The 27,225-nt window shown below is 34.2% G+C and overlaps 1 protein-coding gene across 2 annotated transcripts; it reads left to right on the top strand.

Annotated features, from left to right (window-relative positions):
• Nucleotides 1-52: 52 nt before the first annotated feature.
• Nucleotides 53-26,814, top strand: LOC138318084 (uncharacterized). 2 transcript variants are annotated; one of them, XM_069260168.1, is made up of 12 exons: nt 53-186; nt 3,063-3,513; nt 5,299-5,386; nt 5,876-6,045; nt 8,346-8,444; nt 8,958-9,030; nt 17,319-17,375; nt 18,316-18,423; nt 19,942-20,418; nt 20,712-20,956; nt 23,169-23,255; nt 23,711-26,814. In XM_069260168.1, exons 2-12 carry the CDS (start codon nt 3,073-3,075, stop codon nt 24,053-24,055), a joined length of 2,190 nt encoding a protein of 729 aa, XP_069116269.1. In that variant the 5' UTR covers nt 53-186; nt 3,063-3,072; the 3' UTR covers nt 24,056-26,814. The 2 variants fall into 2 exon arrangements, with proteins under 2 accessions (XP_069116269.1, XP_069116268.1); XM_069260167.1 differs by lacking the exon at nt 53-186 and adding an exon at nt 388-722.
• The last annotated feature ends 411 nt before the right edge of the window (nt 26,815-27,225 follow it).

Genomic DNA, 27,225 nt, shown 5'->3' with positions numbered 1-27,225 from the left:
TTTGATCTATTACAAGTTGATGTTGAAAATATTAATCTTAATCAGAAACATATATCATATGTTTGTTTCTACATTTCTGGTTGATGTAGCTACACCATCCGCTTTTTACACTCTCCCGTTGAACCGGAAATAAGTAACCGGAACTCGTCGTCTGTCAAATGGGCTTCCCTTCCTTTTCTTGATCGGGTAAGATAAATGCATTTCTTTTATATTATATCATATGGAAATATATTCAAAAAGGACTGTAAACCAACTGGATAATAAATCTGAGTTTTTCTACAAACAAATGCCCCAAGCTAAATTTGAGATTTTATAATTTTAATATTATGCATAAGGTTGTTTTAATCGGTCCGTATCGACAAATAAAAGCCCACCGCAGTGCGTCACAACAAAACTGAAAGTATCATTTTCCAATCGGTTACACTAATGTCTATGGTGCCGTAAGAATATAGGCAAAATCAAACATACAATTAATTTAAAACAAGTCAGAAGCCGTTGCTTTCTAACGAGAATATGAAAGCAAAAGTAATGACTGTTCCTTTTCCGCTTACATGCCATGACGCCAAATTCAGAAATCTACTTTCGATTTGTCTAATCTTTCTCAGAATTTCATAAGAGTAACGCAACGGCCACATCGACAAACTGCGTGTGTTAAACATTTTAAAACAATCATCAGGGTCAGTACTACGGAGAGTAATGGCTTATCAGCAAAACAACCAAGGGTAAGAATGCTATAATTTGAAAATACAATTAAGGTAATTTTTAAAATGGGAATAATGAAATCCATGTATGGCCAGACGTGGTTGCACACTTTATTCACAAAATGAAAATGGTCATTCCATTTTCTTTTTCAAAAGATCTTACAAATGTTCATCTGTTTGGAGCTTATGACCGTCAGTTTGCTCATTTGATGTGAGTTTCATAACATCATTATCACCAGTAGCTACTGTTGTAGCGGAAAATATATCACCTTCTGACTAGTCAGTCAGAAAGTGATATCTTTTCCGCTACAACAGTAGCTATATCACCAGAAGAGTGGAACTAACTGACGGTAAATTGTACTTTACCCATGTCATTTTGGGACCTCGTACCCCTGTATTAGTGCTTAAGGTGAAGAGGTTCAACCTCGAGTCTGTCTAGATCTGGTCATAACTTAGGATGTCTCTTTGAGATCTGCTTTGAGATAATTTGTAGTTGTGACCCCTAGTAGAACTGTGGTTACGTTGCAGGTTGAGGGTGACTGATTGATCATATTTGTTGAAAATTTTGTAAGTCTCTATTATTTCACCTCTGATTCTTCTATAGGCTAAGGTTGGAAGGCATAATTTTCAGTTTTCTATCAGAATATGGAATATCCTTGATAGTCATACATTAATGATAATTAAATTTTCTTGGTGCCTTCACCAAACAGAAAATCTTGATGTTTCAAGCATTAATTAGGATTTTGTTACAAATTAGAAGGGTATACACTAACATGGGTTGTACATGTATTATAAAGAATTTTATGATAAAAGTGCTAGCTATTTTGTGAACATTGGTTCAATATCTTAATTTTGTTATTGTTTTGATTTCCACAAACTTTAAATTCGTAACTTTATTTTAGTTTTGTGGCATGCTATACTTTAAAACTACATGTATCAATTCATGTTTGTTTCAGTTATAATTACTCTACTACGTCTCTAGATATGACAAATGGTTGATTATAATTTATTCATTGTGCCTTCATAAGTCATCTACTCTTTAAAGTTAATTATCCAAACTGGTCCTACAAGTATGTACTATGACACTTACGCCTCGTGAACATTATACTTCTAGCTGCTGATCATGAAATCTAATCCGACAATGTGATCTGTTTGACAAATAGAAACTTCAGAAAAGCACATATAATTTTAGCGGGATTGGACTGGGTCGATCGTCAGTGACCAGGTAGCATCAGCGATAGAGCATTAATTTGGCTAGTGTTCGGAAATCTCGGGGTCGAATCCCGGTCTGGCCGCTACATTTCCTCTTCTCCTGTTACAAAATTGGCGCCCAACTAAAATACCCATGGTGGTGGTAAAAGGGTCTTGTATGTCATGTAAGGCGTAGACTTTGAAAAAGAAGGGAGGAGTGTAGCGAGATTAGACTGGGTCGATCATTGGTGACCAGGTAGCTCAGCGATAGAGTATTTGGCTAGTGTTCGGAGGTCCTGGGTTCAAATCCCGGTCTGGCCGCTTCATTTTCTCCCCTCCTGTAACATTATTAACATCCAGCAGTTTCTTGAAGAGTATTTTATTCATACAGTGTAACTTCCCAAAACCGAACCTGCTCAAAAGTCAAAACCGATCACCTCTAGAAACCAAACACGGATGTCATGTACAGAATGAATTAACGCAGTTTGTTTACTGTAGGAGAACAAGCAGAGCTAGTAAAAGCCTCACAGGGGTTATCTATTTAGTTGGATAACATTAATTTTCTGTACGAAGAAGCCAAAGCCATGCATTTTTGTTGAAAATGACCATGTCATATAATGACTGACATTGACTGATCATTGTGTAATTAGACCATATTTGATTTGATTCTTGACATAACCGGAAGCGATTGGCTGTATGTAGATTAGTGCAGAGGAGAACATCCCCAAAAACATTCACACAACTAACTATATTTGTAAGTGCAGTAACAAAGTCAAGATTGTTGTAATCCATTCCTTTTATGGTTCTCTCTTTTGTGATAACATTCACATTAACAATAATATCGGTCGGTTATAACGAACACTAGGCATACAGGCATATGTATAGGTTACAGTAGAATGTAGAAAACAACTTTCGTTCTATTAGATCCAGATCATAATGATCAATATTTGGTTCACTTCTCCAAACCGAACCCTCTCTATACCGGACAAAATTCTATGCACCGACCATGTTCGGTTTGGAGAAGTTCCACTGTATTTAGATCAATGTACATACATAAAAAATATTGAATATTTGGGATTTGTTTTTAAAAAGTTTGTTGAAATGCACTTATGATCTGGAACTATTACTGTACATGTGAATGTAACTTCTACTGCATGTTTTTTCTTTCAGGGGATATTCTATGGGAGGCAGGGGACGAGCAAGAGGAAGAGGAGGTAGTATGCAAGGAAATGATTGGACTGTTGGTCACCAGGACGAGAGGCAGCATTACCCAGGCAATGAACAATTCCGCTCTCCTCCACCTCGTCACGATCGAGGAAGACCAAATCCCAACACTCCACCACAAACAGGACAACATCATAAAAGTCCAAGTCCAAGTCCAAATTCAAGAAACAGAAGTCAATCTCCTCGTTGGCAAAAAGGAAATGATAGGTATTCACCAAGGAGTGATTACAGTCGACAAGGCCATTCTCCTTATGGATATGAGGAAAGGAGAGACAGAAGGGGAAATAACTACAGATCTCCTCAGCAACAATCGCCACAAGGTGGTGGACAGTGGAATAACAGCCCCAGCCCAAGGAACTACAACTCAGACCAGGGAGCTTGGGGAGGGAGACAAAGGGTAAGTGTAATGTCTCAGTTTAGTGCAGTGTGGTATATGATTATCAAAAATACACAATATTTATTGTTATATATGAATATTATATATTATGTTATTTTCCTCCAAGATCAAAGTAAGATGTTTCAAGTGCAGGTTGATGTTCAATTATGATCTTGAAAATTGTGGTTTGTCTGCTAGATCTTAGTTTACCTGTTAACTTCATGCTTATTTGTGGCAAAAAAAACAAACCTTTCTGACCAAGTTTATGGGGACTTGAACTATCAAAATATATATGCACAACTGGATATTTCAATGTATTTAATCTGCCCATGTTCTGCCTCAGTAATCACCAAATATAACCATTGCTTTCAGTAACAAAAACAAAAACATCTACAAAGAAATATGCAGATATCTTATTGGTCAACATCATAGCAAAGGATTAGACTGAATAGTTAAATTTTATTTCCGTCCATGATAGTACAGTTTATCTCACCTCGGAAAGAAATGTCCCCTAATGATTGGCGGAGAGACGTCACGTGGTGACCCCCTATCACTTTATAGGGGGTCAGTAAATTTTATTATGGTGCATGCAATATGGCGGCCCTCGCCTTCGCTTCAAAATTAAAACACATTCTCTTCAATTAAATATACTACTTCATTACCGTTAAACTATATATTACTTGTTATTTTATGTGTAAAAATAATTCTAATTGTTTGAATACTACAAATTAAATGAAATACATTTATTAAATACGAGTTGTTTCCCCTATGCCAGTTTGAAAGTTGATGACGCGGCGGAAGTCAAACGTAACAATTCAAGCGTTTTCTATACTGTGATTATAAACATATGGAGGTGTTCGTACCCACAGATCAATCCTCAATCTACAACCAATTTATCGGCATAACTTTTAAGTAATTATCTCAGCAAGAATGTAGAAATGATCAAGGAGATTGTGCTTAATGTTAGATGGATGTTTCTGTTACTTTTGTTTGTGATGCATTCAATATACAGACAGTCTGGTGTCCTATATATTGAGGTAGGCCTACTATGCACATAGGAATGTAGAAAGTATTGTTGATGTATGAATTATTCAGTATTATTCTGCATGTTCCTTATACAGTATATTTGAAAATTCTGGAAAGAAATACATAAATAAAAATGAAGCCTAGGCCAATTATTTTAAAAGTGGCGATTGTTTGTTATCATTCGCCAGCAGGATTTAAGTTTGATTTCAGATTCTTGACCAAACAAATAGGAAACAAAAAACTAATGAAACAAATAAATGGTCCTTGATGCGATAAATTTCGTTATATAGTCAGTTACTGACCTCCTATAAAGGCATATTCTGGGGCCGTGGTGGCCGAGTGGTTAAGATGTCCCGACATATTACCACAAGCCCTCCACCTCTGGGATGCGGGTTCGAATCCCATGTGGGGCAGTTGCCAGGTACTGACCGCTGGTCGGTGGTTTTTCTCCGGGTACTCCGGCTTTCCTCCACCAACAAACCAGGCACGTCCTTACATGACCCTGGCTGTTAATAGGACGTAAAAATAAATAAACCAAACCAAATAAACCAAATAAAGGCATAGAGGGTCAGTAAGAAGTATAGGAGGCTCAGGCTACGCCCTCGCCCCCTATAAATCTTACTGACCCTCTATGCCTTTATAGGGGGTCAGTAACTGACTATATAACTACCGGTAATAATCTATTACATTAGAAAAACTATAACAATTACATTGCATTTCTTTTATATAAATTTGTTGCAATGAAGAGATAAACATTAATTGACTTCCTAACTGTTGCAGGATTCTGACTCTGATGTCCACTTGTCCAAGAAATTGTCCTTTCTTCTTCGCCATGGAGCAGAGAAAGAGGGATTCCAGTTCATGCCAGGTGGGTATAGTTAATAACCTTTAAGCCAGTTAAGTCAAACATTACAAATTCAACAGTAGAATTTAGATTGACTATATAATTACCAGAGTATACAGTATTAAATAATTTCCACATACATGTAAATGTATTTCAAAGGTTTGGACGGTACTTTGAGCTCTATTCTGTGTGCCAATTACATCACAAGGCATTCTTTTTCCACTAACTATAAGCATGGTCATCTTCTTATATCTTATGAATATGTTTTGAAGTCCTTCTCCTGCCCTTCACTCTTACAAACCTACCCGGTAAGTGGTAATCTGCCAGTGAAGGTATTTACTTGTACAGCCATTGTTTTCCAAACTTTACATGTGGTGAAAGTTTATGCCATGTATACGGTAGTTATAATAAAAATGATAAACCATTTAAACATGTTTATGTTTGAGTAATTTGAAACATCTAATTCATGTATGGATCTTCTATTAGATTAATTTTTACATATTTGATTTTCAGGAGGATTTTTGTTTGTTGATGACATTTTGAGGCGTCCTTACCTGAAACATTTTAAAGTTGAAGATGTAGAAAGAATTGTGGCAAACAATGATAAACAGAGATTTGCTCTCAAGATAAATCCAGAGAACAAGAGACTGATGATACGTGCCAACCAAGGTCACACCATAGAGGTACATTCTCCCATAGAGTTCAACATAAACCATAGCTGTCTATTCTCCTGTAGAGTTCAACATAAACCATAGCTGTCTATTCTACCATAGAGTTCAACATAACCCATAGCTGTCTATTCTTCCATAGAGTTCAATATTGATTAAACCATAGCCGTCTACCCGACCATAGAGTTCAACATAAACCATTGCGGTCTATTCTCCCATAGAGTTCAACATAAACCATAGCTGTCTATTCTCCCATAGAGTTCAACATAAACCATAGCGGTCTATTCTCCCATTCATTTCAACATAAACCATTGCGGTCTACTCTCCCATAGAGTTCAACATAAACCATTGCGGTCTATTTTCTCATAGAGTTCAACATAAACCATAGCGGTCTATTCTCCCATTCAGTTCAACATAAACCATTGCGGTCTATTCTCCCATAGAGTTCAACATAAACCATTGAGGTCTATTTTCTCATAGAGTTTAACATAAACCATAGTGGTCTATTCTCCCATTCATTTCAACATAAACCATTGCGGTCTATTCTCCCATAGACATCAACATAAACGATTGCGGTCTATTCTCCCAAAGAGTTCAACATAAACCATTGCAGTCTATTTTCTCATAGAGTTCAACATAAACCATAGAGGTCTATTCTCCCATTCAGTTCAACATAAACCATAGCGGTCTATTCTCCCATAGAGTTCAACATAAACCATAGCGGTCTATTCTCCCATAGAGTTCAACATAAACCATAGCGGTCTATTCTCCCATAGAGTTCAACATAAACCATAGAGGTCTATTCTCCCATAGAGTTCAACATAAACCATTGCGGTCTATTTTCTCATAGAGTTCAACATAAACCATAGCGGTCTATTCTCCCATTCAGTTCAACATAAACCATTGCGGTCTATTCTCCCATAGAGTTCAACATAAACCATTGCGGTCTATTTTCTCAAAGAGTTCAACATAAACCATAGTGGTCTATTCTCCCATTCATTTCAACATAAACCATTGCGGTCTATTCTCCCATAGAGTTCAACATAAACGATTGCGGTCTATTCTCCCAAAGAGTTCAACATAAACCATTGCAGTCTATTTTCTCATAGAGTTCAACATAAACCATAGAGGTCTATTCTCCCATTCAGTTCAACATAAACCATAGCGGTCTATTCTCCCATAGAGTTCAACATAAACCATAGCGGTCTATTCTCCCATAGAGTTCAACATAAACCATAGAGGTCTATTCTCCCATAGAGTTCAACATAAACCATAGCGGTCTATTCTCCCATTCAGTTCAACATAAACCATTGCGGTCTATTCTCCCATAGAGTTCAACATAAACCATTGCGGTCTATTTTCTCATAGAGTTCAACATAAACCATAGCGGTCTATTCTCCCATTCAGTTCAACATAAACCATTGCGGTCTATTCTCCCATAGAGTTCAACATAAACCATTGCGGTCTATTTTCTCATAGAGTTCAACATAAACCATAGCGGTCTATTCTCCCATTCAGTTCAATATAAACCATTGCGGTCTATTCTCCCATAGAGTTCAACATAAACGATTGCGGTCTATTCTCCCAAAGAGTTCAACATAAACCATTGCGGTCTATTTTCTCATAGAGTTCAACATAAACCATAGAGGTCTATTCTCCCATTCAGTTTAACATAAACCATTGTGGTCTATTCTCCCATAGACTTCAACATAAACTATTGCCGTCTACTCTCCCACAGAGTTCAAAATAGCTGTCTATTGTCCATAGAGTTCAACATAAACCAGAGCAGTCAGGAGTCAGGGGCTCAGATCAACCCATAGCACTTCATTCCATCACAAAGCAATTCAAAGCATTATATCCTTAAGCTTTAGTTCCATTCTATATCAAATCATTCGGAAATCAAAAATTTTGAAACAAACAGTTAAGAGCAAACAAAATGTCATTGAAGTTATCTCCCTTCGATATCAAAATGAATAACATAGAAAAATAAACTGTTGACATACCAGCATATAGAAATACTGTTATTGCAATTAACTGTGTTGCAACAGATAATACAAAAAGTTTAGAAACGAAGCATAGTAACACTGAACAATAAGTTACTACGGTGTTTTTTATCACTTGTCTTTGGTAAATTTGATTGTCATTCGTTGCTATAGAAATACTTTAACAAAATGTGTGTATAGACTGGAAGTTACTTAATGATTTGATTGGCAATAATGCATTCTTCTATTTATTATCTAGTGTTAAACGAAGAGACGAAATTAGACATGATTTTATATACCCAGTGCATGTAGAACTTTTATTAAAATTTCCAGGTAGATGATTTAGACCTGAAGCCCATCACCAGTGCTGGGGAAGTGGAACAAGTCATCCATGGTACTTATTTCCAAAGCTGGGAGATGATCAAACGAACGGTAATAACATCAGCCTGAAATGACCTATACCATGTACATAACTATGTCTTCCTATGTATCCACTTCCAGAACTATTGTCTTCCTAAATTACCCTAAACCATGTACATATATGTCACTATAGACCTATGTCTTATAGATAACCTTAAAAATATCCTAAATTACCCTAAACCATGGAGTTATGTCTTCTTAGATTACCCTAAACCATATACCTATGTCTTCTTAGATTACCCTAAACCATATACCTATGTCTTCTTAGATTAACCTGAACCAAGGATTTGTGGTCTTCCTAAGTTAACCTAAACATGGACATATGTCTTCCTAAATTACCCTAAATCATGTATCTTTCAAAACTTTCCATAACCAGAACACTAGTGTTGTCCTTGATTGCACTACCTAATCCTTTTACCTGTGTCTTCTTAATTATACCAAGAATAAAAAAAATTGTCTTCTTCATGAAACCAGGTCAGAACAAAATTTAGTTTGAAATTGTCAGTTTTTCATGACTATTTTTAGGGCCTGAGCCGCATGGGGAGGAACCACATTCACTTTGCTGCTGGAGAACCAGGAGAGAATGGAGTTATTAGTGGTAGGTGACCTTTACCATGTATTTTACCCTACAGACCCATCACATATGTAGTTAATAGTTTCGCCCCAGAAAGTTTTTGAGAAAATGCTTGACAAATTGTCCAGTTCTTGGGTGCTTATTCATTTACGTTTAACATATTAAGGATAATGCAATTATTTGAACTTACATAGAAATGATTTTATGAATTATTTAAAACCTATATCAAGATTTTAATTTGATATTATAATCTGTAACAAAGGTGCAACAAACCGCCATTTTGTCAATGATGATAACGTCTGTATCTTGTTCATCTGCCATAAAAACGTTATGCATGGTCAAAATGAATATTTATTTAACATCCAGAAAACTTGTTTTGAACTTTGAAAATTTGAATACATGTATAATAGGAAATTTACTGTGAAGAAAGAATGTTAATATCGTTTGTCGACGGGGAAGTGGAAGAGTAAAATCCCATTGACTATAGTCCACGAAGGGGAAGAGGGAGGGTAAAATCCCGTTGACTATAGTCGTCAACTGAGAAGAGAGAGGGTAAAATCCTGTTGACTATATTCGACAACAGGGAAGAGGGAGGGTAAAATCCTGTTGACTTTAGTTGACAACGGGGAAGAGGGAAAGTAAAATCCTGTTGACTATAGTTGACAACGGGTAACAGGGAGAGTAAAATCCTGTTGACTATAGTCGTCAAAAGGGAAGAGGGAAGGTAAAATCCTGTTGACTATATTCAACAACAGAAAAGAGAGAGGGTAAAATCCTGTTGACTATATTCGACAACGGGGAAGAGGGAGGGTAAAGTCCTGTTGACTTTAGACGACAACGGGGAACAGGGAGGGTAAAATTCTGTTGACTATAGTTGATAACGAAGAAGAGAGAGATTAAAATCCTGTTGAATATATTCGACAACGGGGAAGAGAGAGGGTAAAATCCTGTTGACTATATTCAACAAAGGGGAAGAGGGAGGGTATAATCCTGTTGACTTTAGTCAACAACATGGAAGAGAGAGGATAAAATCCTGTTGACTTTAGGCGACAACGGGGAAGAGGGACGATAAAATCTTGTTGACTATAGTCACTGGAAGAGGGAGGATAAAATCCTGTTGACTATATTCAACAACAGGGAAGAGAAAAGGTAAAATCCTGTTGACTATATTCCACAACAAGGAAGAGGAAGGGTAAAATCCTGTTGACTTTAGACGACAACGGGGAACAGGGAGGGTGAAATTCTGTTGACTATAGTTGACAACGGGGAAGAGGGATGGTAAAATCCTGTTGGCTATAGTTGACAACAGAGAAGAGGGAGAGTAAAATCCTGTTGACTATATTCGACAACAGGGAAGAGAGAAGGTAAAATCCTGTTGACTATATTCAACAACGGGGAAGAGGGAGGGTATAATCCTGTCGACTTTAGTCAACAACATTGAAGAGAGAGGGTAAAATCCTGTTGACTATAGTTGTTGACTAAAATCCTATAGTCAACAACATAGAAGAGAGAGGGTAAAATCCTGTTGACTATAGTCAACAACATTGAAGAGAGAGGGTAAAATCCTGTTGACTATAGTCAACAAATGAGAGAGAGGGTAAAATCACTACAACAACATAGAAGAGAGAGGGTAAAATCCTGTCGACTTTAGTCAACAACATTGAAGAGAGAGGGTAAAATCCTGTTGAATATAGTCAACAACATAGAAGAGAGAGGGTAAAATCCTGTTGACTATAGACGACAACAGGGAACAGGGAAGGTAAAATTCTGTTGACTATAGTTGACAACGGGGAAGAGGGAGGGTAAAATCCTGTTGACTATAGTCATCAACAGGGAAGAGAGAGGGTAAAATCCTGTTGACTATAGTTGTTGACTAAAATCCTATAGTCAACAACATAGAAGAGAGAGGGTAAAATCCTGTTGACTATAGTCAACAACATTGAAGAGAGAGGGTAAAATCCTGTTGACTATAGTCAACAACATAGAAGAGAGAGGGTAAAATCCTGTCGACTTTAGTCAACAACATTGAAGAGAGAGGGTAAAATCCTGTTGAATATAGTCAACAACATAGAAGAGAGAGGGTAAAATCCTGTTGACTATAGACGACAACAGGGAACAGGGAAGGTAAAATTCTGTTGACTATAGTTGACAACGGGGAAGAGGGAGGGTAAAATCCTGTTGACTATAGTCGTCAACAGGGAAGAGAGAGGGTAAAATCCTGTTGACTTTAGACAACAATGAGGAAGAGGAAGGGTAAAATCCTGTTGACTATGGACAACAGTACAGAAAGAGTCAAAGCGTTTATTAGATAGTAAATTCCATATTCCTTATTACCACTAATGTTAATATTATCCTTTTTGGCGAGGATCACCTCGCCATTGTGATCGTGGTTGCAAAATTCTCTTTCAGTCAATTTCCTCAATATGATTGGCTTAGAACTTGCTCGCAGATACTAGCGCTCCTAACGGCAGTGTATTCAACAACTTTGATTTTACCGGGAATTTTAAATAGCAAATTTTGAATATGAAAGTTACTGAAATAAGCGTATCTGTAATGTTGAAATAGGAGAAGTAGATAACTGCTTTCATATCCTTACCATATACACTATCCAAATGATCTTAGGTTGGAAAATTTTCACTTGAATTGTTTACAATGTATCTCGACTTTCCGTCCCGAAAATGTTGTTAACAATGCATGCGTTTTGTACCTATTAGTGACAATTATCCCGCAACGGAAAAATGAAATCAATGTTTCACCTCAAACATCAAAATTTTTACAATAATGATTTTTGTAATTTGAATCATATTAGTTCGGGAGCAAATAAATCTCAGGACGAAATGGAGATTTGTTTATCACGGCTGCGTTATGCCACATGTACGTGTAAATCCACAATGGAAGAAAGACAACTCTAAGAAAATTTAGGATAAACCTTTTAAACTGATCAAATAGCGCGTGAGAGACGATGAACATTTTCTAAATGTCCAAGCTGGCGTAATCTTCCAACTTACGGCAGTTAATAAGGTATGAATATTTACCACATCCATAATTATCGATAATTTTATAAGCACATGTATACATTATCAGATTATATATACATATTAAAGCACGTATAGAGGTTGTCACTAAAAACATTTTAGCCACTTTCATCACATGTAGGCCCACAGGAGCTTGACGTTCTGATAATATTTATAACGTATTCAGTAAACTACGTAATGAACGAAGTATTTTTGGTCCGAATGACAAAAATCATACATAAAATGTTCGTATAACTCGAACTGAGATTTTTTTGGACTACTTCATTTGTAGATCGATGAAAATGCCGATTTCTTCTTCATAATTCTTCCGTAGAACGGCACTTAAAAAGCTGTTTCAATCTACAACAAACGTGGAGAAAACGGTTAAATGTTTAGCAATTATCCTGAGTTATATTTTATCAACAATCATCAGAGATTAGTAATTAAAACTTACATAAACATACTCCCGATTTTCACTTGCATTGTGTGATCACTCGAGCGGAACTAATCTCTACCACCTGGCACAGTCTTACAAAGGGGTGTTCTCTTAACGCCAACATATTTATCAACAACAGGTAGGTGTTGTTTTAGGAAACAATAGGAAGGCAATTATATACTGTTTCATATAAGCTGTCTTTATTTTCACCTGTAAAGTCACTTGAGATTTACCTGTATTTCAATCAGTATCATAGGTAACATTGGTGGGTTTTGGATAAAAATTCCTTCAATATATTCCGTATTATATACAACGTAAATTATTAATCAAAGATAATCAGTGCTTTAATATGCTAAGAATTAATATGGAGCTACATGTGGATTATTAAGAACGATGCATTTTGAGTTCCAGGTGAAATATTTTTTTTACAAATCATATCTCAATTTTATCAGAAAAACAGGTTTCTTGATCAGTGTATATTCTAATGTAACAGTATTCTGTTTTGACATAGGAGTTCCAGTAGGGCTACATTCTTAGCCAACTTTCATATATAGTTGCGCATGATTTCTCTTATCGCATAGACGTACACCGTGAAGTATTTGGTTAGAAAATGAGTGGAGAAAAACAATATCACAAAAGTTTAAATTAATATTGTCGGAAATTTTGACCTGTTGATTATAGTTTAAGTTGGTAATCTATTGAAGCCGACACAAACACACATATATGATGTTTTATAAACATTGGTAATAATATATCATTGGGGTTTAATGCTCTATATGTATTTTTGATACAAAATATTTTTAGAAGTCACTTAATAATGTAAAAATACTAAATGAAATGAGATTGAAGACTGTTACTTAGGGTCTTAACTATATTCATTTTAATACACATTATAGATGTTAATGTTGCAATACTGGCAAAATTATTTCAAGTCCATATGTTGAAGGTCTTGTAATTCTCAAAATGTTGCAAACTTTTAGTGCTCAGAATACCAAATTAACAGTTTTCTATTTTTTTCTGTTTAAAGATTATAGTACATATACCAATTTGTATCTAGTAACAATGTTTGACCGAAATTCAACCATAGGAAAGAAATTTATATGTTATTTCTAACATGCACAAAAATATATATAATTTTACTGCGCTGTTAACGGACAACAGTTTAATTATTGGGTGCTCTTTTGCTATAATGATATACAAATGAACATGTACATTTACATTATAATGTAACATCACGCTGATCTAGAAATACCATCTTAGGATAAGAAAGCAGGAAAATTATATAATTATGATAAATGATGCATCCTAATGCAACTTTCAAAATATATTGTATGTTCTGTTAACTTAAAAAGGTCAGTCAAGTACAAGTAAAATTTGGAAATCATATTTGACATAAATTCACTTACTCTTTGGTAGGTTATTTACGCAGATGTTACATGTACATGTACTATATATGTATATAAGGTCACTTAACAGACATAAATGGAAGACCTTGTGGAAATATATCACGTTTCAACAGGCAAAAGGCTTATATTATTTCAAACTTTTAATCAAATTGGTGTTACACTAAGTTGAAATTGGATAATTCCTTTTTGGATTTTTTCTTTGATATTACTGAATGGTAAAGTTACTTCCATGTGAAATAAGTTTCAAAGAATTTTGCTTGATTTTAGTATCAATCTATTGAAAATCTAATGAGATTTATACCGGAGATTTTAGATATATCAAGGAAATCTTTAAAATTCTTGAAATAAAATCATTGTGAATTTAATTTAATTTCATTCATAGATTCTATTGTTATATTTTCATAGATATTAACAGAAACATATATTATGTATATATGTATCTGATATTAAATATGAACACTTATTGAAATGAAAATTAATCAATATACACTTAGATAAGTATCAATACAGGTAACTTTTATAGGTAAATTTACCTGTGGCATTGGGTCTGCCTTTAGGAAAAAGACTATAACCACTGCCACAACAAACTACCCTACAGCTAAATCAAAAATGTTGGCGTTCAGAGATACACCCCTTACAAATGCAATCACACAAAAGCCTACACGATCACTGTTTTTAGTGCGATTACATCTTTGAGTATGAACAATACTAGTTCTTTGAACTTTTTACTCGGCAAAATAAATTTATCACCGTGCCCATGCACACATGCATATGCATATACTTATACTTCTGTGTGCACATTATCAGATACATTATATGACAACTGCTGTATTACAATCAATTTATGAAGGACAAAACTCTAAAGAACAGGAGGACTAAAGAACAACAGAAAATAAATTTCAATAATATTTACTCTAAACTGGTATTGTTATTTATATATAAAAAAAAAGTTTAATTATATGATATTAGCCTTTTCGGTAATTTCTCTGTTAATACATTTATTGTTTTCTTATGTTTTACAGAATGTCTACATGCAAGTATCATTTCAATTGGAACCAGTCCAGGAGAAAAAATGTGTGAACAAAATGAAAGAAATCATTTTCAACTGTGGTAGCTTAATACTGTAATAGTTTTTGATATGAAAATAATTACTATCATCATATTCAAATTCCATATATATAATACATTTAATGTTGTAAACATTTTTGATCCAAATAATTACCATCATCATCTTCATTCCATATATACAATACACATTAGTGTTGTGATTTGTGAATTTTACTTTAATATGCATATACTTGGTATTTGTTTATTTTTTCTATGACATCTACATGCTTGAAATAAAAAGAATAAATAAAACATTAAATTTATAACACAATATGACATTAGTTGTTCATATTTTTAGAAAACATATTAAGATTATTGTTAATAGTACACTAATCATCATCTTCGGCATACTTTATTCAAAATAAATTAGATATTAATTTGCATAACACAGGTTGTCTTATGTTTTCCCTCCTTGACTATCAATCTTCTCTGATCACTCTGAAAATGGTGATTTTACCTTTTTCGGTCGCCACATGAACTGCCTTAAATCAATTATATCCAATGCAATGAGACAACTGCATTTATTATAACGCTGTAAGGCAATTCTGCAAGATCAGCTTACATTGTTAATTTACATTGAAAATATACATGCACAGTATGGTACCTTATTTATATCTCCTTTCCTATTTTCAATATACCTTGATGACTTGGAATCTTATCTGGCGGAAAAAGAATGTTAATTGTCTGACAACTATTGACAAATTATTTACAGATAATATTGAAATGTATCCCAAACTTTTATCATTTTATATGGCGATGACACTGTTCTACAACAAATGTTAAACGGATTTGAATAATATTGCATTACATTATTGCATTACATGGAAATTATAATCTAATATATCAGAAAGATAAAAGTTGTAATATTCTCAAAACGTAAATTGGCCCAACAACAAGAAGGGTATACATATCTATGTATATTTTTTAACATTAATGGTAGCGTTTTTAAAGAAAAGGAAAAAAACTGCTGAACAAACAATTAAATCAGTGTCTACTATTTTTAAGAAACAAAGGAATGTATCCCTTCCTGTTGATTTTAAACTGAAAATATTTTAGTCACTTGTAATGCCAGTTTTATTATACTCATCAGAAGTATGGGGATTTGAAAATACAAATATTGTAGAAAAACTCATTTGTAATTTCCTCAAGTTAAAAAAGTGCATAAAACAATTCATGGTTTATGGCGAGCTAACAAGATACCCAATTGATATTGGAATAAAATGTAGAAGATTACTTTTTGGCATAATGTATACTTAACATGAAAATAGACCAGACGATTTTAGCTCGCCTATTCGAAGAATAGGGGGAGCTAATGTTGTCACCCCGGCGTCGGCGTCAGCGTTGGCGTCCCATTTCACGTTAAAGTTTTTGAGCAAGCTTCTGTTTCGTCAATTGTTTAAGCTTAAGTCATCATAAATGTTTCTGATTTTATTTTCCTAATGTGTATGGATGCTGAATGTGATAATACAACCAATTTTGGGCCCTTTAGGGGTTTTTTGAGTCTGTTAATTTGTCATATTTCACGTTAAAGTTTTTGAGCAAGTTTCTATTTTGTCTATTGTTTAAGCTTAAGTCATCATAAATGTTTATGATTTTATTTTCCTAATGTGTATGGATGCTGAACGTGATAATACAACCAATTTGGGGCCCTTTAGGTTTTTTTAGTCTGTTAATCTGTCATATTTCCATGTTTAAATAGTAAATACTTGAACAACAACTTCTTCTGAATAGGCGAGCTTTGCTGTTCTCCGACAGCTCTTGTTTAAATGGCTATAAGATGTTTAAGATATTTTATCAGAGCTAGTTTAAATCATGTTTGGATATATCAATCAACTTGCTGTTTTACAAAAGACTAATTACAAAAACTTGTTAAAAGTAGACCAATTGACCAGTTTATTCAGAAATGGTATGACTATATTGATAAGTCTTCTTGAGGACTGACATATTCTATATTTAAGACATTTTGGCATAGAAAAATATGCCTCTTGTCTGTCTCTGCTGCAAAACAATACTTGTTAACTGATACTTTGGTCCCAGGAACTTAATGAGAATAGCAATTCAGAATGGATATTTTAATTGACATCAAATTAACAAGGAAAAGGTTAAAGATGCTATAAAGTCATTTGGCATATAACACCATAGGAAATATTAGAATGGGCTCCTAAGAGTTTAGTATATGCTTCTTATTTAACACCTTGGTGTCCAAGGAATCCTCAAAAGTCCAAACTGGAAGGAGCACTAGCAAACTTTATTTCTTATTGTCCAAAAAATGTTGACTTTAGAAATATATCCTCCAATCATTGAGACCGAGCCATTTAGTACTTTCAGTACTTTGATTTCATTTTATAGGTATGAGGTCATCCTGTGAGGTGATTATCATTCTAAACCTGAAGAAAGCTCTCGCTGGTATGTATACCTTATCAGTTTAATGATCATATACACAATTGTGCATGTACCCATTGGACTGACATCAAGTGGTCTCCTAACAGAGGTGGTCTTTCCCAAGAGGTTTATTATCAAGAAAGCTGATGGTTGTTAATAAATGTGGTTATAGAAGATAAAGATGCCTCTAGATATCTTTTTAAAACATGACACACCCATTTTTGTTCAAACATACATGTATATAGTTACCTGGTATTTGAAAACTTTATTCAAGTAATTATGTGTATGATCAAAATACAAATAAATTAGCAATATACAACAAAATTATGTCAGCACACCTTATATTATGTATTACATGTATATCTAAAAAAACATATTTTAAGAACTGTTTACATGACAAAGTAAAATCATGTACGTAATTTTGTACACCATGTTTATTTCTTATTTAATACATTAGGTTTATAGTGGGAGTGGTGGCAGCCAAATAAAAAAAAAGTGTGCCTTCATGGTTTTTGTGTCCCTGTATACAAAGGGAACAAGTCACTACGATGGCAGCAGCAGAAACAATTTATCTATGTTTTCGTTTGATAATTAACCCATCCCTTTAAGTGATCAAAGTTCAAAGGCACCTTCCCTTAAAATATAGAAAAGTGCTTGTACAGGTTTATTTTTCAGTTCAAAGATCAAATTCATGGTTACTGAAATAGAAATAGGTTTCTCTTAGACATACTTTTAACAATATGTTACCTAATAATGTAATGGTTAAAGTGCTGTGCAGGCGACACATCCACTTTTGTGAAATTGTTCTTTGGATACTCTGACTGTCCTTGATTTCTTGACCTTGTCCTTCAATGATTTTGGCTGTTGATAGATTATCGAAGAAAAAAATCTACAACAAATACCTCAGCTTAGGGTATTAATTACATTATTGATTTACACTTGACTCTATATACCTTGTTTGCAGATGGACTCAAGTTTTTCCGTTCAGCTAACAACGTAATTCTGAGTGCCGGAGATAGTGATGGCATCATCTATCCAGCTTACTTTGATGCTGCAATACAAAGATACCCAAGTAAGTTTTATTTATCTGATAAAGTAGAAGGTCAACAGATTATTTGTCACCTGAATATTCCACAATATCAGGGAAGGCCCACTTGTTCAGCAAACCTGATATCCTTTTGGATAGTTTCAAGACTTATAACCTGGAGATGGTGGCTTTAATAAACCTTGATATCAACAATATGAAAAACTGATTTAAATGTAACAGATATAGATATATGGTGTAACTTTCCTATACCAGTACAAATGTGTGTTTTAATACATCTGCTATGAAACTGGGTCCCTCCTATTCTACCTCTTGGCCAGGAGTTTGAATCTCAAAAGGGGCAATTACCAGTTACTGACCGCTGGTCGGTAGCTTTTCTTTGGGTACTCCAGCTCTACCTATAAATCTGGCACATCCTTGAATGAACATGACTTTAAATTATGACATTCAACTAAGAAAATTAATTTAACCTGTCCTATTCTGGTCTGATTTAATATGGAGGTGGGGCTATTTATTTATTTTGTTATTTGATTGACAGCTATCACAATCAAATATCAGGGATTCAATTGGTTTGATTAGTTTAGCATCCTGTTACCAACTAGGGTTATGTAAGGATATGCCATTTGTATACAGTCTTAAGAAAGCCGGAGTACCCAGAGAAAAAACACTGACTAGCAGTCAATACCTGACAACTGCCTGATATGGGATTGGGATTCAGACTTGAATCTCAGAGGTGGAGGGATTGCAGTCTGTAGTATGGTCGGACATCTTCACATATATCAAATATCAGGGCCAAACTTTCCAAAATGTGTTAACATCTTACATAAGATTATTGCAGGGACTTCTTCTCCATAACTGCTGGTTGGAATTTAACAAAATTTGACTGTCTCTATGGGGATACTGACTGAAAATTGTGCAAATGGTTAGGCTGTTGGCCTGATGGGCAGGGCCAAAAGGGGTCATTTTGGCTATTTTCATATAAACAACTTCTTGTCTGAAACTTAGCATTCAATAGCACTCATAATTCTTTGGTAACATCCTTATGGAGTGGGGATTCAAAATTGTACAAATGTTAGGGCTGACACCCTGGGGGCCTGAAGGGCAGTGCCAAAAGGGACAATTTGGCTATTTCAAGATAAACGACTTCTGTGATACTGAACACTGAATAGCACAGATATTGCATGCAATATCCTTATGGGGTGAGGATTCAAAATTATACAAGCAGTGGGGCCAAAAGGGTCAATTTTGCAATTTCAAATTGCAAGAGGTTTTTTTTTATGATAATTACAAGGAGAGTGATACAGGCCATCTGGGGCTCTTGTTATATTATTGAACAATTGAACCCAGATCTCAAAATCATGAATAACTAAATGTGATGAAGTGCCTATGCTAAGGATCAATTTATCCATTGCTTGAGTCAAAATGGAATTCTTTCTAGTGTAAAGTGTGATATTTTCTAGTACAAGGTTCATACAGACCCTTAATTTCAGTAATTCTGATATTTGTCATAAAAGATTTAGATTATTACACTATTATATGTTTTAGGGCAATTGTTGCAATTTGACAATACCATAACTAAAGAAAGTGTCAAAGGATCTCCTCCTAAAAGTAAGAAAAACAACAAAGCTAAAAAACGTGGACGTGAGGAAGAAAATGAGGTCAAACAGAAAAAAAGTGAACACCGGGAGAAAAAAGGAAAGAAGGAAAATCAGAGAAAGGAAGATGTCAGCATAAGCCAGACAGATGAAGATGCTGCAGACCTTGGCATTGATGATATGTTTATCAGTGAAGATTCAGAGAAAGATATTGCAGAGGCAAGCTGTGCAGTAAAAGAAAACACAGCAGATGATAAAGAAGAAAACACAACAAATGATAAAGAAGAAAACATAGCAGATGATGAAGAAAACACAGCAGAAGACAAACCTATGGAGGTGAAATCCAGCAAACCACTAGTTTCAAATTATGACGCAGATGAGGACGATGATGAATCTGAAGATGCATCAGATGTTAAGGTGGAGGAAGGTAAACATACCTGTTATCTCTTTGATAGAGTTTTGTTATGCAGATAAGCTATGTAATATATGATGTCTTTCTGTAAAAGGGATGACTAATAAATCATAAATGAACAAATGAAATAATGATTTAATGTTACTGGTAGTCCCTTCTAAGTTTTGTGTTACATCACCATTGATGAAAACGTAAAGTGAGTGTGACACTTAAAATTTGATCTAGATGAACAGGATCATTTAGGATAAATACAGAATTTCAGTCAGAAGAAAATATGTTGAAAATTGTTCTTTTTAACTTTTCAACAGAATATGAGATTATACAGATTGATGACAATCAAGTAAGTGTGAGTGCTGTGGATCATATGTTTGATCAAAATTCCCCTGTGGCTGTATGTTGCTATGGAGACAATTTAGGGACGGAGGATGGAAACATTTCCCACATTATGTGTGTGAATAGGCAAAAATGCTACCTTTTTTGTCTGGAGAAGACACCGTCTCTGATGACAGAAGGAAAACTACATGATCTTCTCACATCTAAAGACTTCCCAAAGGTGAAAAAACATTTTATTCTTATTTTTTTTTTTTTTAATATTATTTTTTAAGAGATTTTACATTAGTACGAAATGTATATACAAAGAATGACATTCATACTTGAAATTTTTAAATCACAATAGTCATATACATATATTAACATTCTGAGTGTTTCGTCACTATATGAAACAACCAACTGACGTAAACAAACATTTACCTATGAAGAGAATATGAATACACTATGAATACAATGATTCTCGTGCATCGATTTCAAACATCATGCCGGTTTCATATTAATAAAAAAATAGTCCCCCGCAATATTTTAATGTATAATCATTAATGTGTTGTTTCTTGATTTAGAATCAACTACGGTTTACTGTAATAAGTCAATCAAATATTATTTTAACTATTTTTCTTGTTTATCGTTTGTCATTTGCAAAAAAAAGGTCAACCGGAAGGCGGAAGCTTGAAAACGCGACGTTGTTGAACGACTTTGTCATCCATCTGTTCAATTAATCTTGTTTCTTGTCGTATATGGGTGTCATAATTTTAAATATGATATACTAACCTTTCAATAATTTTTATTTTCATAAATTATTATAATGTTAATACACGTATATGGATTGAATGTATTTTTCTAATTTTCATAGCGGCTATGAATAGCAGAAGCTATCTACATATCTTCCGAGGAGCGGTAACGCGCTGCACGGGATATGTAACGTTAGATAGCTTCTAATATTCATAGCCGCTATGAAAATTAGAAAATACATTCAATCCCTATATACATGTACATAGATTTCTCTCACACTATTATTTTCCTTGTCGGGTGTGGAGTCTGTGTACATCAGCTATGCGCAGATTCAAACTGCGCACGTGATACTGGAAGTCCGTGTCTTATATCGTTTAGTATATTTCGCTGTGATTTAGTGACACCAACCTTTCAAAAACATATACTAAGACATACCTGTCAGCGATGTTCTACTATAAATTAAACAACAGTAAACATTACAAAGTGCTAAACACATTTGTTTTGTGTAAACTTCAAGCGGCATATCATACAAACTCTTGTATCGGTCACGATATTCTAAGCATCTGATCGACTTCGTGAACTTCCAGAACAACACAATGTAAATCAGGTTTATATAGTCAATAAAAGAAAGTTCGAAAAAGATAACTTTTAGTATCGGTCAAAGGACATTTAAATCGTTATTTTGCAGATTATATTTAATTTATTTCACATCATCCTAGGTCCTAGGTGTACATTGCACTATCGCTTACTAAACCCTGTGACCACAGACCACATTTGCAGCAGTTCTAATAAATATTTTTGAAATTACCCTGCCTTGTGTAAGAGAAACAGAATTTTTTTTAAAAAGACATAAAATATCAGTCTGGGTGTCTGAGCTCTACCTCTGATTTACCCCAAAAAGGCGCTCGGGCATTACACAGAAGTCACCATGTGCGCAGAGATTAGCGGACCACTATTTTGAACAGCGAAACAAGTCTGTCATATAAATATCAATATGATAATAAATACACTTCTATGTAACAAAGAACACAATTAAGACAGTTCAAAGTAATTTCACATTTGAAATTCTGATGAATTAAAAGAAAGTATTTATTACAATACACCAAGGGTGTAAACGATCTCCTTGCAATAGTCCCAAGAGTTAATGAGCAAAAGTGCTACGTATACCTGTTACTGAGGATGATTTCATACTGGAAATTAAGGTTAAGAAGTAGTTTGCGAGCACTGAATGTCTAACAGACATATTTCTAGTTATTGAATAAAAAACTGGTTGCCATGCAATCAGAATGGTTTATACTCCAGGTATTCTCTATTAATCTTCTAAAGTTTTAATTGCAACAACAAAAACATCAATTAGCAAGTTGCACCTTTTTAGAAGAGACGAAGAGATTGAATGAAAAAGATGAAGAGAAAGTCAGAAAGAATAGAGAGAAATGGACTGACAAGGTTCATTATTCTCACAGAGATTCATAATCTTACATGTAAAAAAACTTTTGTTTGTATTCAGTCATAAGAGACGGGTTAATCAAGTTTCATCAGGCCATTGTTATGCACTTATGCAAGATGGCGATGAACTCTTACAAATAAGAAAAAACGTGACAAGCTTATCTTTTTTGAAATTAGATCTTAGGGGGACTGACTCGATTATTGCCATGACTATTTCAGTTTTGTAAAATGTGTAACCATTTATGTTTTTATTTCAGGTTTTCTATGGTTGTGGCAAGTCATCTAAAACCCTGTTTCAAAAGTTTGAAGTTCTTCTTGATGGTACAGACATCTTTGACACTAAGGTAAATATAATTATCAATCTGTGGGTGGTCGGGTGGTGTAGTGGTTAAGCTGTCAGAGTTTGATCCCCGGCACGGACGAGAAAAGGTTAGGGGTCACCTTCCCAATCATGTGTGTTTTCTCCGGACACTCTGGTTTCCTCCCACACTAAGACCCCGCTCGCGCTTACGTCTGGGCCATCGAGAGTGATTTACATAAGTTGTATAACTGAGGATATGTTGTAGAATTGGCTTTACTGCACTGTCTAAAGGAGTGTATGGGGATAGATACTCATGTACAATAAAATCTCATTCAAGATTTACTTGAATTTATCACATAACTGGCCCGTCCAGCCATGTCATACTACCATGTCATAAATATTGTAAGACACATGTGTAAAAACACTACTGTGACGTCAGAGGTAGTTTTGACGTTTCGGCCAATGGCATGAAAGAGGCTATTTTTTTTAATATTTCAGGTTGTTTATGAATTGATGAAGGAAAATGGTGAGGGTAATATGAATGAGTTTGCGGCTGTGAAGTTCTGTCCTGATACTTGGTCAGAAAATCTTACATCTGACATTATCCAGGAAAATCCTGATGCCGAACGTGATAGATGTGTAGCAATCCTTCAAGCCTATGAGTTGATGAAGAAGTTTGGTGGTTTGGATAAGAATTACAAGAGATATATATTTGGGGAAGTGAATTCTTGTATTAGCAAAGAAGCCATCAAAGAGTATAAGCACAAAAACAAGGCTAAACAAACAAAGCCCCCAAGTGATCCACCGTCAAAGAAATCTGGAAAGAAGAAAAGCAAAAAGTGAGAGCAGACTTTGTATGTGATCTTTTTGGAAATACTTTGTGGCATCATGCTGTCATAATTTATTTGTCTTAAAATGATGACATTATTACAAAGAGGACTTTAAGAAGCATTGTCAGAAAATGTTGCATCTAAATCAACATTTGGTACAAGAAACGAACATTTTCATTGCATTGTAAAAGCTTCACCATATGGTTTAACATGTGTACTGACAAAGTGTGTGTTTTAGAAAACTTTTAAAGTTCCAGATCTCAAATATGCAGTAATAAACCTAGCCTGGTACCGTTGTAGTTATTAAATATATGGTACATGTTGAATAAGATTTGAAATATATGTAACTGAAAGTTAACGTTATTTATGACATGTTGTACGGTTTTATAATATTGCTAATATCTAAGCATATTGTGATACAGGTTCATCGGTTCTCTAGATTAGAGCATTAAGGTTTTAGACCCTGTTTTAAACTAGTGATATTTTGTTTGACGATATATCACTTCCATACTTGAACATAACTAAGTTAATAAAAAGTGTGTGTGGATCAGGCCTAAACTTAGGTATTACTGTTGACGTGAAGAGTGTTCTGTTGTTTGTAAATTTTGGTAAAATATGCAAAAAATGTAAATTTCAGTTTATTAAGTCCACAGGGTCTGCTACATATTTCTGTCATCAAATAACCATGTCATTATATTTACTAATGTTTATACCATGTAGTAAGAGCGCTGGTTTGACCAGATACGACTTTACAAAAGCATACACATCAAGCCCTTTTTGACCATGTCAGGAATATGGCTTTAGATAATAGGATGCAAATATAACATACAACACAACAATCTACAAGTCAACAATGATATATGTAAAGGTTAAAATGGATGCATAGACACTTTGAGCGACTAAGTTATGTTGAAGTACACCTAAGAAGTGATATATAGGCATACAAAAATCACTAGTTTAAACAGGGTCTTAAACTTTAAATACAAGGTAAGTTTCCTGTACTGCAGAGAACTGTAAGTGAAATAACTTCCTGAAATTAAGGTAAGCTGATGAAACCAGCCTGATAATTTGTAAAAAGATTTAAATGCAACTAGACACTTCCCAGGTCTTTTGATAAAAGTAATATTCACAAGTTTTGATCTGTTTGATCAGGATAAAAAAAATACAAAGCAAAGTTTTGAATGTACATATTGTTACAAAATCACCAGATACAACTGTTCAATCATAAATTTTTAATATTTAAGATGATATTGATTTTCTTTTTGTTGATATATAAATCTTTGGGGTAATGTACCTGGTAATTTATAATGTCATTTCATAACAGTTTATGTTTTAATTGTTTTCAGTAGCAAATACAATGTTAGTTATATTATTTTTTATGTATACAATGTGCAGTATGTATCATCAGGTTTTTACAGTTTTTTCTACAGTATTCTCTTGGTATGTATACTTTTGTTTCTGGCTGATGATTGTACTGTATTAGGAAGAGCCACATTAATTATAACATAATTGACATTATGTTAAATAAAGTTTTATGCTTCTTTTTAATTGAGATACATGATGAAGGTCTTATATTTATGGGAATGCTTCTAATTGATAGTTGTGTTAACTCCTCTGTTCTGAGTTTGACTGTATTGGTTTGTTTGATTTTAATATTCAGAATATTATTCTTTATATACATGTATCTTAAATAAGTTATGACAAAGAAAGGTATAACTAACTGTCTCTCATCTTATATAGCATTTGTATAGACTATTTCTTATAACAAACAAATACATGTAGTCTCCGCATGTAGAAATTCACTCAAATGAGTTCCTGATAAAGTAATACTTTAAAACTTATTAACGTGTGTGGTAAATTTTTGCGTATTTTGTAATCAATTAGAATTAGCGAAAATTAGCCACAAAAGAGTGTCAACTTCAAGTACACTACTTTTAACAGAAACTCGTGGAATTACATGGGCGTGAAATAGGGGTTAGACTTGAAATATGAAATTAAATTGCCGCGAAAATCAATGTGTTTACAGTATTGTTTTATCATCGAAGAATAAAGGTTGGTTGATTTAGAGAGAGCTGGATTAAAAGTTTGACAGGTTATAATGTCCCTCTCGTCTAATGGGCAAGCTTTCACTGCTTTACAGCGTACCAATGTCGTTAAACCACATGTTACGAAAAATGTCCAAAAATACATATAAACTCCTTCCGAATTTAAAGTGCAATTCAGTTAATATTAAAAATGAATTTGGAGAGTATGGTTTTATATATGAGGTTTTTTGGGGGTTTTCAAACAAAATCAGACCAATTGATCTATTAAAATAAAGTAATTGCAACATTACAAAACCACCAAAAAGAACCCTTCAGAAATCAAGAATTTATTAACTTTCTTCTAGTGAAATAAAGTATTAACATTATATTATTTTTGTTTTCTTATTTCAATTTTGTTTTATATTTCACAGATACATGTGCATATACATATAAAGATATATTATTTACATCAAATGTCTTTAATATAATTTCCCTTGACATATAAGTGTGATTTTTGTACAGTAATTCATTTTTCTAACCGATTAAAATAGTACATATCTCATTTACGACTTGTAATTGGTGCCTCCAAAGACATATCCATGTGGTCTTGAAACTATGGAATATTTTAAAAGGCTGAAATATACAATACCGTTACCTATTTAGACCCAACAACTATGAATATGATGCAAAACATCAAAAGGGATCAAAGTGAATTATATTTATTGCATTGTTAAAGTTTGCTTTATTTTGATAGTGAATTATCAATTTTTAACAAAGTACGATTTGGTAGGTAAAGACACTAATGTCATATCACTGGTATAATGTAGTATAATTTGACATGCAATGTTTATTTAAAAAATACACGTATCGAAATTACCATTTGTCAAAAAACAAAGATAATGCATTATGTTTTGTCAACGAATTGAAATGTTACCTTGATACAGATATGCTTTGCAAAATCAGGCGTCGTTTTCCATATTTTCGTCCACCCATGAGGAGCTTCAAATTCTTTGTGAATATTTCTCGAAATTGTTATTGATGTTGATTTACGTCCCAACAAAGCGGCTGCATGGCTGCTATAAGGCAATGTGGAACAAGCGGTGAGATGACATTCGAAGCCTGCACAGACTCCAATATGGTTCTATTCGAAGTTGACAAC

Source organism: Argopecten irradians, chromosome 3 (genome assembly GCF_041381155.1).
Source record: "Argopecten irradians isolate NY chromosome 3, Ai_NY, whole genome shotgun sequence".
Taxonomy (NCBI): domain Eukaryota; kingdom Metazoa; phylum Mollusca; class Bivalvia; order Pectinida; family Pectinidae; genus Argopecten; species Argopecten irradians.
This window is presented reverse-complemented; position numbering and strand designations above follow the sequence as displayed.

Coding starts and splice junctions, on each gene's coding strand:
- LOC138318084 (XM_069260167.1), top strand. CDS start 697: ATGGCTTATCAGCAAAACAACCAAGG. Junction 723..3,062: donor TATCAGCAAAACAACCAAGG/GTAAGAATGCTA, acceptor TTTTTCTTTCAG/GGGATATTCTATGGGAGGCA. Junction 8,445..8,957: donor GGGAGATGATCAAACGAACG/GTAATAACATCA, acceptor GACTATTTTTAG/GGCCTGAGCCGCATGGGGAG.